Consider the following 14,362-nt stretch of genomic DNA (forward strand, 5'->3'; position numbering starts at 1 on the left):
AATATAATATAATATAATATTATATATAATATACAAAATATAAAAAATCCATCAATTAATAAAAAAATAGCAGATCTACAAGCGTTGTGAGCTTGCAGATCTGCTATTTTAACTAGTTTGGATCCCGGGGAGACATCATACCTGCCATTTTTCTTCTGTTAAAATTGCCCCCCCCCCCAGTATATATTATTGTATTGTATTGTATGGTATTGTAATGTATTGTATTTTATTGTATTGTATTTTTTTTTATTTCACTTTACATTTCTTATGCTTTTCTTGTGATGTGACATAAATAATAGATTTAATAATAATAATAATAATAATAATAATAATAATAATAATAATAATAATAATAATAATAATAATAATGGTAATAATAATAATATATTATTATTATCATGACATTCATCCAAACTTATTTACTTAATTTCGCAATTGGCAAATAATATGCTAGTTTGATTCTGAATAACACTTTTTTTTGCTATGGTTACCAAAACAGATCTACAGATCTACATCTTGTCGCAATTCGACGCGTTGTGAGCTTTGTGATCTGTTTTTACAGAGAAGTGGGCCCTTTATGCAATGACGCTTCTCCCTTTATGGGGCCTGAGCAGTGTTGCCATATCTGCTTATTATAAGTGACTTTGGGCTTGTTTTTCTGTTGCTTGTAAATATTAGTGAAATATTTCACTTATTCTTTTTGAAAATAGCAGATCTACAAGCTCACAATGTGTTGCAAATGCGACGCACTGTGAGCTTGTAGATAAAGCTCTATAAACCTGTGTATAGGTTTAAAGTGCAAATGTCGCTTCTTTTGGGCTTAATTGTTTTCATAGACCTGGCTGCTTATTTTTCTCACAAAATCTGGCAACAATGCCTCAGCTGGCTCGCGACCCTTGAACTCTATGCTCGCGACCGCTCGCGACGCGCGGGGAGAATGAATGCTGTCTCGAGTCACTTCAATAGAAAGTTAGATAAATTACGTTGCTTTGGATTCATCAAAAATAATTATAAACCGGCTTCAGAGAAGATAAAAGAAAGAAGAAGAAGCGGCGGACATTTTAGGTGAGTGTTGACACACAGAAATACTATTTATGTAGGCTTTTTAGCCTACTATTACTGACTGTATTTATAAGTGCGTAGGCTGCTGTGTTCGAAGCCAATCACAAGTCATGACCCAACATTGTTTAGTTATTTAATGTGTCTTGATAAAGGGATTATGACAATAATTACAAGAAATGACAGTGGGAACATACAATATAATGTTTAATATAGGCCACTATCTGTACTGCTTGGCTGTGTGCTGCTCAAAACTAAATTCAGAATCTGACGTGTGTGTGTGTGTGTGTGTGTGTGTGTGTGTGTGTGTGCGGCTTTCAGTGATGAAGCTACAGAGTGTTTTAATATCCTGTGAACTCTGAACTGAACATTAATGATTCGCTTGTCTGTCTGTCTGTCTGTCTGTCTGTCTGTCTGTGTGTGTGTGTGTGTGTGTGTGTGTGTGTGTGTGTGTGTGTGTGTGTGTGTGTGTGTGTGTGTGTGTGTGTGTGTGTGTGTGTGTGTTATTATTACACATTTCTTTGGCTGCAGTGGCCAAGACGAATGGTTTGCAGGCAGCCCTACTAAAACAGAAAAAGGAACCCAAGAAGAGAGAACCATTATGTGTTATGCCCCCCCCCCCCTCCCACAAAGAAAAGAACACAGTTTGAAGGTAAAGTGATATTGTTTTGTGTAATATTAAAGTAATCAGTAACAGGGGTCTCCCAGACCCAGACTCTCCACCTCTTTAGTAAGCCGAAAATGCATTTCCAGGAATACCAAATTTAACCAATCAGAACTCTGGATACAGGATAAATAAGTGCAATTGGAAGTGATGACACAAAGAAGTGGGCATATAACATTGGAACAGGAACACTAACATTGAAGCTAATGAATAGGTACTCTCTCCTGAAATTGGCAACCCATCTGAAACTGAATTGTCTACTTATTAAAGAGATCGAGAGACCCCTGCTTATTAAGACTGGGAACGCATCTGTGTCATTTTGTTTTATTTCTTTGGCCATTCAAAGACAGCAGATCCACAAGCTCATAGCGCGGCACTCGGTGGCACGCTATGAGCTTGTAGATTGCTATTTTTGAAAATCTTTGAATATATATTTTTTAAAGCGAACATTTGTACCTCAAATCTTTTTATTTTTATTAAAACTTTTAGGATTTAGAGAACATTTTTAGAATCGGCCTCAGGTCTTAATGGGTTAAAGCTGCACTATGTAACTTTCCTCTTCTCCCCCGGATTTGAACCCGGTTTCCTGAGCTTTTACCATTGAGCTAATAGAGCCTGCCTGCTTGCTCAGGTGATACATTGAATCTTGACCATCAGATCAAAATTCATGTCAGATCCTGTGTCTAGGTGAGACATGACCTTTGACACTAAATGTCTCAATAGAAGAGCAGGGAGACGAAATACAACCACCCCAATTGTATAAGTTATATAGTATTATTTGTATTAACATACTCTAACATACAGATTGTATAAGTTATTGTATTAATATACTATACGATACAGATTGCATAAAATTACATTTTATTCCACTTTAACTTTATAACAAAAAATATCTTGTTTTATCCAAAATATATCTTGCACTAGCTTTAGACTCTGACTCGTCTGAATATGGTGGAGATGCTGTTGTACCCCAAGCTATCCACGACGAAATGTCAAGTACAGTCGTACCCAGGCGAAGGCCAAAGAGTTGGAGCTGGACCTACAGCATCTTAAAACTAAGTAAGCAATGACTAATTTTAACGAAACAGTTGCATGAGTTTGCTCTTCTCTTTTTGTATATATCTATATGTTGGTTAATTGTTCTCATGTTCTTTTTTACTTAGATCTTGACCACAAATGTTAAAAAAAACATTATATAGAAAGCATGTTATATGGAGTGGACAGATGCTAGGTTCATTATTAAACTGTTATCCTACTAACGCATACATCAATTCAGTTTTTATTTTTTTATTTTTCCGTACCCTGTTCATGCTTTAAGATGCAACAAATTAGAGATTGCAAAACAGAAACTGGAGGAAGGGCCTCAATATAGCTCTGCAGCAAAGCCTGACATTCCTGCTGCAGATAAGCAAACCAGTGACAGCATAGGTGTGTTTAGACAGTCATACTGTTCTACGGAAAATGGTGACAATGTGTACAATATAAGTACTGTGATACTGCCAAAAGGAGCTTAAATGTGATTTTCTACATTTTCAGTTGCAACTTCCTCTATTTCCTCTTCCCCCGAGTCAGACGATTTGGCATTGACACCTGGGATGTTTGACACCAACGGTGACAAGGTATTGAAGAAACATACTGTGTAGGACAGTGGTTCATAAAAGTGGGGTCCCCAGGGGGTTCCACAGTGTCCCCAGCTAAATAAGAAACAGTTAAGCACAAAAGCACTATTTCAAAAATAGGCAACGGGTCATGATGCATCGTGAGCTTGTAGATCAGCTATGTTTTGCTATTTCTGAACTATTTTTGAACAGTTTTGCCTATAGATACACACAGAGCTAGACGGGAATGCCCAGGAACGCCCATTCGATTTTGGCTCGGGGGAAAACACAACGATCTGCCTCATAGAGTTACATCATACACGATCGTTTGGATCACTTTCAGAGCTATTTTATGGACTATAGAAACATTGTCAGCCAAGAAAAAATCCATCAGAAGGACAGCTGGAACACAATCGTCCACTCGCCCTCGGCAAAGTTGACTTATTTTTAAGATATATGTGACTAAAAAGACCAAACATTGACAAACTATGAGCTCACAGCGTGTCGGAACGCGACGCGTTGTAACTGTGAGCTAGATTGGCAATGTTTGGTTTATGTTCCCCCCAGAATACATAAACTGGGGTTCATGTGGTTTATCACTGATCAGATTATCCTTATATGTTATTGCATTAGTCAAGTTTCAGCACAAGCACCACTGAGACTGGAGATGTTTCCCTCTTTACATCTCCGTCTGAATACTAAAACACTCGCCCCAAAACACAGTCGCCCCGGGGCAAACCCGCCGGTATTCACCTGGTATTCCTAAACGTAACCTCAGTAAATCTATGCCTAAACTGTTAAACATAACCTTATTCCTATACGGAACCTCAGTAAAACTATGTCTAACCCTGAACTTATTTCAAACCGTAATACAGATACAAGAATACAAGAACCGCTGGTCGGTGAAAATGGGGGCGAGCGTGTTTTGGGGCGAGTTTTCTGGTTACCACCCGTCTCCCTCCGTGTTGCCAAACATGTTTACATATGCACAGTGTTGAATCGCCTGGTAGAGACACTATTACAAGATAAGATCAATTAAACTTACCATAATATCAAAACCCAACAACCATTAAGTCATCAATAATGTTTATAGTAAATTTGAAGTACAGTTTAGAGACTGTTTTGTGAACGGCACGTACCGACACCATTATCATTTGGTGACATGCGTCATTTAATATCATGCAGGATTTACACACTGCTTTAGCTCCGTGTTCATTGCCAGATTAACAATTGTGTTTTCTGTAGGTTTTTAAACGAGGATAGGTTAGGGTTTGGCTTGTTTTGTGTGTAAATCGCTGCATGTTGCGTTCCAAACTGTAATGGCGTCGATGTCTCCTGTACTAGGAATTCACTAAAACGTGTTCTATAAACTTCATTGATGAATGAATGGCTTTTGCTTTTTGATATTATGATAAGTTTAATTGATCATATCTATAGAAAATGTAATAGTGTCTCTTACCAGGCGATTAAATCAGATAACCTCGGGCCATTGTGTTGTGTTGGATCCTCTGTCCAGTCAGGACAACATTCCAATCGGACTCTTGTTTAATTTGCTAATGTAACGTTCCTTGTCGAGTGGCAACAAGGTTCTGTGCCTGTGATCTGGCAAGCCATGACGCCTGCTTTTTAAATTGGTATACTTTTACAGCATGTGAGTTTGAAAACCCCACATCCCTCTGTCTATACCAGCTGGGGGAAATTTGTGTTTTCCCCTGAGCGCGACTCTGCCTCCGTAGGTACGGCCCACTGATGACACTACGCCGTGTGGATGTATGGCATGCACAAAATAGGGATGCCAGGCGCAAAGGGTTATTTCACTACTGTTTTACCAGCTAGTATGTAATCCAATGACATTGTACTGTATAATAATTACTTTAACTCTCCCCACCTACAGTATAGACAGTTGTAGAATTCTGTACTAAATCTAATCCAACAATTAACATCTTCTCTATTGGAGGTCCATGGCACCAACTCTTTTCCAAATGGGGTCCACATTTGGGGGTCCTTGACATGAAAATGTAATTTCTTTACAGTAAACTGTTTGAAGTGTGCCTGCTTTTGTCCAAAATGAAAGTCTGGGAAATGTCATGGTAAAATGTGTTTTAATTTCTAAAACATGTCTTGTTTTCTTGTTTCAGGTCCATATTGGCTCTGGTGTGTGGCTCCAAAAGGAGATCTGGAAGATGGTGGCAGCAAACACCAAGGACTCCCTGTTCATGAAGGAGCTTGCTGTTGCCATTTGGGGGACAAGAACCCTGAAGACCATGAGCCTTACAGACAAAGAATGCCCCACTAGCAAGTGCGAGGCCAAACCCCCCTGACCCCAGGACTCAGAGGTATGTTTACTGAGCGGTGGGGGGGGGCTGTTTTGGCTCTGTGCATGACTGTAGTTCTCTTTAAGTTTTCCAGAAGGTGGAATTCCTGTTAGTGTTACTGTTCATACCTTCATTTGGTTGTCTCAGTGGCATCAATTTCAACCAGAAACCTGCCAAGCCAATCAACTGAAGCTATGAAAAACTGAGCGGGAAATGGGAATGTCACCTTCGAGAAAAGAGAACTACAGTCATGCACAGAAGCCTATTATTAGTTTATTATGCAAGTGTTATTAGTTTACTATGCAAGCCTTATTAAGCTTATTAATCAATCATAAAGGAAAATACTCTATTGTAATAAAATAATCCATTTTAGGGCTGAAAGAATTGCAGATCTACAAGCTTGGAACTTGTTGGACGCGTTGTGAGCTTGTAGATCAAAAAAATAATCAATAGAATAATCGTGTAGAATAATTGGTAGTGGCAGCCCTACATGCATGTGTGGCAGGGGTAGCTTTTTTCCCCAATTGTTGTTGTCCATTGTAGCCATCTGGCTTATTGCCTGCCCACTGCCCACCCACCTTTTCCATTCAAATGCATTTTTCCATAACTGAAAAAGGGGGTTAAAAAAACACTTCACCCCATTTTCAACTCATCTTCATATAATTGGTCCTCACTAATACACATTTTAAGATGGCACCATCTATGTCTACTCACTCTGTGTTTCATTGATGGGTCGTGGACAGTTTAGAAACCTGCCTACCTTTGACATCATCGGTAGGCAGGTTTGGTCATTTTGATCAACATTTTTAACTTTTTTATTTGTTAATTATTAATGCAAGAACAATGGCTTCTACTTTCTATTAGCTTGGAATTTCCATTGGTGATGTCACTGGTAGGCAGGTTTCTGAACTGTCCACATTCCACCAATGAGTGGCAGAACGAGTAGACAGAAATGGTGCCATTGTATAATGAACATTAGCGAGGACCAGTTATATGAAGATAAGGTTGAAAATGGGTGAAGTTTAAGTTACTTTAAGTTATTCTCAAAACATCACAATTCATACAACTCACCCCATGCATGTCTAAGCTAATTATATTTGTTTTATTGGTGGGGGTTCTTGTTTGTTTTCTTTCAGACTGTTTCCATTGGTGGCTGGAGGGACAGAACATTAATGGGGAAGATCTCACAAAGAGGAAGAAGGCCATGGGGATATGATACATTTCAGAAAAAAATCCAGGACATCAATAGAAAGGACAAGAAATTGTGTGTCTGTGTATGGGGGGTGATATGGGGGTGTGCATAATAGCGCCACCAGCAAGCCGATTTTTGCAAAAACATTTTTGACTACAACTTTTGCAGATGTTTTCCAAACATCACACAAATCGGTATACAGTATCTCCATAGTCATGTGATCAAGACAGATCTGTCCGATTTTTCATATTTTCTCACTATTTTCCAGTCATTTGAATTTGTGTGTGTGTGTGTGTGTGTGTGTGTGTGTGTGTGTGTGTGTGTGTGTGTGTGTTCCTCAGGTTGAAGTTTATGAATGTATTTGTTTATTTACATATTTGTTATTTGAATGTTTTTTAGTTTTTTAATAAGTGTTTAATAAATTATTGTTATGTATGAAATTGATACATGATTATTTATTCCTTTGTGGATTTTGCTCACTTTTATATAGGCTATTTTAGGCTACTGTTTTTTTAATATACCACGTGCTGTGGGAACCTGGCTGAAATTCACCGTGATCATGCATCCTCTCCAGCAAAGTTGTTCACTGCATACCAGAATACACCTGAATAAAATAAAAAACAGATAGCAGCTTAAACCAGCTTAAACCAGCTGCCTACCAGCTAAACCAGCTAAAACCATCATGAATACCAGCTCCCAGCTTAAACCAGCCTTGACCAGCAAAATCATCATAAATACCAGCTACCAGCTTAGACCAGCTACCAGCTTAAACCAGCTACCAGCTTAAACCAGCTACCAGCTTAAACCAGCAAAACCTACCATCTTAAGCTGGTCAACCACCAAGACCAGCTAAAAGGTGGCGAAAACACACCTGAAGCTGGTGAAAACACAGCTTAAACTGGCGAAAACACACCTTAGGCTGGTCAACCACCAAGACCAGCTAAAACCAGCTGGTCCAGCTTAGGCTGGTCTAGGCTGGTTTTTTCAGCAGGGTCAGCACTGATCCAACCATTCAGAGCTCATTGACATTCAGCTGACATGATTAACAATGCATTCTCACTTAGCCTTTGACTTCACATCATCTCACCCAAATTTCCGATATGAATCACAATCTCAGGAAGTGATGTTAAAATGCATAAAAGTTGATTTTTTTTTGGACAAGCCATCTGCTTTTCCATAAGCCTTACACGGTTTGTGCAAGATATTGCTGATGATGATGTGTGACAGAAAAGTGCTTGGGAAATCACCATACCAATCATAAATAAACATGCTTCTTTATCTGTGAGTAACAGTTCATTGTAGACCATGCAGACGATGGCTCCAGGGAAGACTTTTAATCTCCGGCTATGAAAAGGTTTCCTTTGCTCTTCATAGAAGCCATCTAAAATTCATGTTGCCCCACTTTCAAAGCATAGGTCTATGCCAAGCAGGCAATTTTAAAATAGATGATTTTTTTGTTGCAGCAGTAGCAGGTGAGGTGCTGTGGTGTTGGTGACTAGATATTTAATTAGTTTTCTTCTCTTTTCTTCTCTTTCTTCACATTTACAGAACCACACATCACTTAATGAATGTATTGAGAAACAACAACAAAAAGAAAATACCCTACAACAATATAACAATAAAGAAGCATGAAATAATTTATAGCTATACATGAAAATCAATTAGATTAAAAATAATAAATAGATACAGTAGCTCTAACCTTTTAATTTACCACAGAAGATTTCCCAAGAAGATCAATGCTAACTGTTTTACTGTACAACATACTGTACCACATGCTGGGATAATCAATATCTGTGGAAATGCATTATAGATGACATAAGTGCAGTGGGACTGCTGTGGCCAAGTTGATTTTAGTTATGGTTGGGATTCTTCACTCTAAACATCCCTCTGTTTCCATCTATTTGCCACATACACCCTGGGACAAATCCTCAGGCCATATTACCTCAAATTATGCACAGTTTTAGCTGAAGTCACACTACAGTTATATTATTCTTTGTTTCTAGCATGGTGTAATAAATAGACGGGATTAATTGTACATTATGGTTTTACTCTGGAGTCGGGAAATTAGTTTACCCACCTCGTCCACTTGACCAAAGACACTTTAAAGGGTATCAACCTTTTTATAGGGCATAATATCATTAGAATAATTCATACTTTAATAATTTATTTACATTTTGAGATGGGTTAAAGGCTTAGTATTTAGTCCTAAGTAACCTTGCAATAATAGATTGAGGAATGTTGTGACATATAGTCACTAGTTAAATTAGTGTTTATTATGCACTATAGACGGTCCCAGACTGTGCTTCACGCATACAGATTAAAATGTTTATTATCTTCTATCTTTCAGGAACATAGATTAATCAGCTATAAGCTGTAAGGTAATGTTACCTTACATACAGTTTACATATTGTAACCCATTTTGAAGTAAGTAAATGAACAGATGCCTCACAGTGGCGGTTGTACACTTCAGTAATTATATACTTGCCCTCTATGAACTCCCAAGTACTGCTTACAACTGCAAGTCAAGTTCACAGCAGGGCCATGTGCTAAAATTGTGCATCCCTCAGTGAAGCTCATTCAGTATTAAGCCAGCCAATTTTCCCGTACAGCAGCTTCCCCTGATCTGCTCGCTGATAATCTGCTTGTGAGCTAAATTGAAATTCATATTTTGTGTACTTAAGACATTTGTTTCCTTTTTAAAGTAATCTTCTCAAACTGTTGATAGAGGCATTAGGGAAATGCTGAAATGTATTTTTGTTGTCCTCAACTGGACGACATTGCCAGCCTGTAGTTTATGATATTTATTTATTTACTGCAGAGAAGGATTCCCCTCACTTGCATGTCTGTGCTTTAAGATTCAAGTTCTTTAAATCAGTGATGTCTTTGGTTTGCTTTGGATGTACTTTTCACAGTCTCATTGGAAACCAATGGTTAATGGTCAAGGGAATATTAAAGAGATGGACTTGCCAGTGCAACGGCCAGGGATCTATTTTCTCTCCACAAATGTCAAGTCTTGGCCCAAGTCAGACTTTAGTCTGCAGAAATGTTTGTTATTTGACAACTGACTACATCAATATCAGAGCTTATACTTGGCCATAGCTCTGCCCAGTGAATGCTTACCAGTGGTAAATCTTAGTTGTGGCTCCTTGCCTTTATACAAGTATTTGGAGACTGACTGACTGACTGTCTTTGAGGAGAGGACAGTTTTACTATATCATGGAATCAATAGATTCAGTCTTTGTGGCTCTGTGCTGTAGGCTAGAGCATATTCTGTGTGTAAGAATTAAAGACATGGATGGTGAGGGGGAGTGCAGTAGAGCAGGAGGGAACAGAGGGGCAGTTGGGCTTAGATTGAACTGCTCAGCACATACAAATATGGTTATCAGTCTCCTTTTCAAGGGGAAACAAATAAATAAACATTTTTATTTAGTTTGATCTCAAACTTTATTTAACCAGCCAGGCCAGTTAAATCTCTTTCTTGATAATGGTCGTTTGGACCATGCAGTCAGGTTACACAATACTGACATCTTAACCTTGTTAGTGTTAGAGTCGGCAGAATCTGTCCCGTATTTCAGCTTTAAAGGTCCCATATATCTATGTATATGTCTACCCAATTTCGGTCTGGCAATTTGTGGAGTTTTGGATATAGCTTAGTAAGCTTACTGTGTTGATCTTCCACTGAAGCTTAGATATAGCATTCCAATGCTTAATCCTACTGTATTTGTGATCGTCTGGTAGAAGGTGATGCATGAATCACATATTCTCCAGTGTCCTAAAGATTGTTTCCTTCCACAATTTAAGGGTAAAAAGTGCAATAAAAGCCAGTAATAGGTAACTAAATAGGTGAAAGCTCTTTAAGTACAGTACATCTCATACACATTGCTAAGCCCATGCCCTGTGCCCAACAGCAATAACTTTTTCAATTGGTTGGCTTAGCATGGTTTAAGACAAACAATGTCATTGTTAATCAGACCTGTTGGATGAGCAGTTGAAGCAGTGCTCTGAATACCCAGGCAGCCAGGCTTACTCCCCGATGGAGCTAGAACTGGCAGTCAACCAAATCCCATCCTGGGTGTTAATGCATTGCCTCTCCCCATAGGAACAGGGCCTACACACATGCTCATTTCTATGGAGATAAGCTGCATCTTCCCGTCAGCCAAACATGCAAAGTAATATTGCTCACTGTGGCAGGATGACAGCCTGTTACATGTTGTTGACATGAGACGTGAGTGAATGCAATGCAGCGATTTGGTATGCAGTGATGTAAAATCATTAATCATATCACAGATGATCTTAAATACCACTAAAGCCCCATATGTTACTTGTTAGATTCCCCTCTGGTACTAACTTGGGCTCCCTCTGGTACTAACTTGGGCTCTGCTGAATCACCCGGTCAATTTAAGGTCTGAGGTTATCCAGCCAAATGCTGGGCTTTGTTGACCACATACCCACAAAGACAATGAGAAAACTGCATATGCATATTCAACACTTTAATTGAATGTAAATTAGATTAACATCACTGTCAATGAGGACCTTCCCTGGCGAACAGAACTATTGTCCTGCTATGATTTACCAACAATGAGAGGAGCGAGTTGGCTGAAAACACAACCGGCCTCACCATGTGTTTTGGTTTCTTGCGCCTGGATAAACTCCAGTGTCTCCTCAGCCGTGAATTGTACCAAACCATCTACAGCTACCGTGCTTGGCAGCCGAGTTCCTTGTGACATGTTTAGTTCCCTAAACTGTGAAGTTGCTCGTGGTGTCAGTTTAGTGCACAGTGGTAATTAGATTGCGTTCATTCATGAGCTGCTGTATTATTCCCAGGTCTGATATGCAAACAAGCCTTACAACCCTGTCAATTATTTTATTATGCAGGGAAATTAAAGGCTGGGTATGTGATGAAAATGTTTATTTAAGGACAGGTGAACCTTGTGTGCCCCCCCTGATTGTGATTAAGATATTTAGTGTCATACTGCATGTGCAAGTGATTTGAATGGCAAGGCTTTTCATATACATTTGAGATTGACACCGGTGATGGAAAAGCTGAATCAGAGATTTTTTTATTATTAGCTTTTTTGTCATGTTATAAACCCTGACTGTCAGTCTGTCACATGAAGCTACATGTAGCCAATTTTAAATGACATTTCATTTTTATAGCGTGCAGTGATGTCTCTTTTTTTTAAATGAGGTCATGCCATGGTTTGTCATTTACTGAAGTCAGCTAAGTGTTACGCTGAGTAAGGTTCCATTTCCCTCTGTCCTTTTATCATGTAGAGTCAGTGAATGGAAGAATAGATTCCGGTCCTCTAATGTGCCTACTGCCTAGTGTGCATTGTGCAATAAAGTACACCATCTGTAATAAGTAATGTGTGAACACTAATTTCCTGGATTGATGATTTTTATTTATGCATCCCCTTATCTGACTCCATGAAGTGATTCAAAATATTCAAGAGATTATCCTACCCTTTAACCTATTACGGAAGATGACAAATTCTGCAACTTGGGGTCGCACCTTTCTTCTAATAAATACAGTGAAACCTTTTTCATTCTTTATTTTTTTCTTCCATTTTTAACTCTTCATATGGTTTCAGCTCAGCGGTTTTCATCTTGACATCCATAATGTTGCCATATTGGCACAGTTTTGAGTCACTGCTCTTGTTTCAACTCTTAAACTGTGAACTCAGTTACGTTTTTCTATAGGTCACCATTTTTGGTGCTACTTTCATCCGCGTTCTTTAGTTTGATCATTTATCATTTATTGTACCTTGGATTAGCAGGCTACAGACACAAATACATTTTGACGATTGAAACAGCAGCCAATGTTGTCAAATGTTTGGATATGTCACACTTTGTAAACAACAGACATTAGTGTCTCTGTGAAATCTGATCTCTCCTCGTTGTTAGAGTCGGTCGGCCTTCTATAGTCATTGTTTTTTCATACTTTTCAGTTTTTTGCGTTTGATGTGTATAACTATAGTAGTCACAACGATTCTCTTTAGGAATGACTACATTCGAGTATCGGGGATAAAACCAGAGGGGTGATGTTGAGATGGTTTGGACATGTGCAGAGGAGGGATGAGGGGTACTTTGGGAGAAGGATGTTTAAGATGGAGCTGCCAGGCAAGAGGAGAAAAAGAAGGCCAAAGAGGACGTTTATGGATGTGGTGAGAGAGGACATGCGGGTGGCTGGAGTGACCGAGAAAGACAGAGAGTCAGAGACCAGACGACGCAGATGGATCCAGATGACCCGCGGTGGCGACCTCGATGGGAATTAGCCGAAAGAAGAACTGTTAAAATGTTCATTCATTTTATATTGTTTATTACTAAAGCAATTCTACAGTAGATGGATTTAGCGCTCGCTGTTTGGCAATTTCAGTCACCATCAGGAGAAGAAATTCCACCCGGATGGTTCGTCTGGTGAACCTGTTGGTTTAAAATTTTGTGGACACCTGATTCACATTTGTTTTAAATTTAAACAGCAGCCGCTGGAGTCACAGATTTGAATCGGTCATAAATGTTTGTTTAACATACATGCAGTACAGTGCTGTATGATCTCCAAAAACAAGGTAGCGGTCTGGTCAGCCATCTGATGGTGAACCAGCCACCTGATGGTGGCTGGTTCAGCAGTTCGATCATAAAAATGTCAGCTTGTAGTGACAGCATGCTTAAGTATTTATGTATAATTACTCAAGAATAAGATGCAAAGCATACAAAGGACTAACTTTACTGAGCGCACCTTTCTGGTTTACTCTTGATTCTCTTTGGTCTGGGCGTTGTGTTGCCTGCAGTGTGTTGTCATTGGATGACTCAGCCCTGGGAGTTCTGTGTTTATTCCGCTCTTTCCTGCTTTGTTCTCTGCTGTGAAGACTTAAATGTTAATCTTATATTTATTGCCCCAATACGGCTAGGATGCTTCTGTATCCTGCTGAAGCATGAAGGACTCTGTGAGCTGATCTAAGAGAAGTAATGAGGGGCTTACTGAGAGTTAGGCTTTTTGATGAAATTAATAGTAAGATATCAGCTTTTTGATGAAATTAATAGTAAGATATCAGAATAATGAAAACAAGGCACCATACATTTTTATGGATCATTATCCTCTGAGCAACATGTAACAGAACTCTTTAGAATGAGTCACTCAGCCATATTCTTTTGCTGTGTCTGCGTTAATTTCCATTTCATTCAGTGCACTAAGTTAAACTTTGATGGACTCTTGCCAGGAAGCTGTTCCAGGTTTGCCATACATTTAATGGAACATCATGCACAGTGTCTTATCCAAGTGCCATTTAATGTCATTTTGCTTCCAGTCCACAAATGCTGATCATACATTTTTATGTAAGGCTAATGGCAACTTCACACATCAATTCACATTAATTGAAGGCATTCAGTTGGACATCTCCTTTGTTTTTTTTCTTTCCTATTGCATATTGTTTTCAGTCGCGAGAAAGGGTCACTCCACAATGTCCAATGAGTGGAGAGTGTTGGGGGGGGCTGAGTAAATGAAAATATTTCCATCATTAAATAACATTATTATTAT

General features: G+C 38.9%; 2 protein-coding genes across 7 annotated transcripts in view; both read left to right on the forward strand.

Annotated features, from left to right (window-relative positions):
• The window catches only part of LOC311049825 (neurobeachin-like), a 302,517-nt gene that overhangs the window by 15,705 nt on the left and 272,450 nt on the right, over positions 1–14,362 (forward strand). The gene's annotated exons all lie outside the window — the stretch shown is intronic.
• LOC311049827 (uncharacterized protein) lies at positions 924–7,253 on the forward strand. Of its 2 annotated transcripts, XM_084063696.1 has the most exons (6): positions 924–1,065; positions 1,591–1,711; positions 2,648–2,782; positions 3,260–3,342; positions 5,460–5,657; positions 6,773–7,253. In XM_084063696.1, exons 3-5 carry the CDS (start codon positions 2,713–2,715, stop codon positions 5,640–5,642), a joined length of 336 nt encoding a protein of 111 aa, XP_083919822.1. In that variant the 5' UTR covers positions 924–1,065; positions 1,591–1,711; positions 2,648–2,712; the 3' UTR covers positions 5,643–5,657; positions 6,773–7,253. The 2 variants fall into 2 exon arrangements, with proteins under 2 accessions (XP_083919822.1, XP_083919823.1); XM_084063697.1 differs by lacking the exon at positions 1,591–1,711.

Source organism: Gymnoscopelus microlampas (assembly GCF_963454915.1).
Source record: "Gymnoscopelus microlampas genome assembly, chromosome: 8".
NCBI lineage: Eukaryota > Metazoa > Chordata > Actinopteri > Myctophiformes > Myctophidae > Gymnoscopelus > Gymnoscopelus microlampas.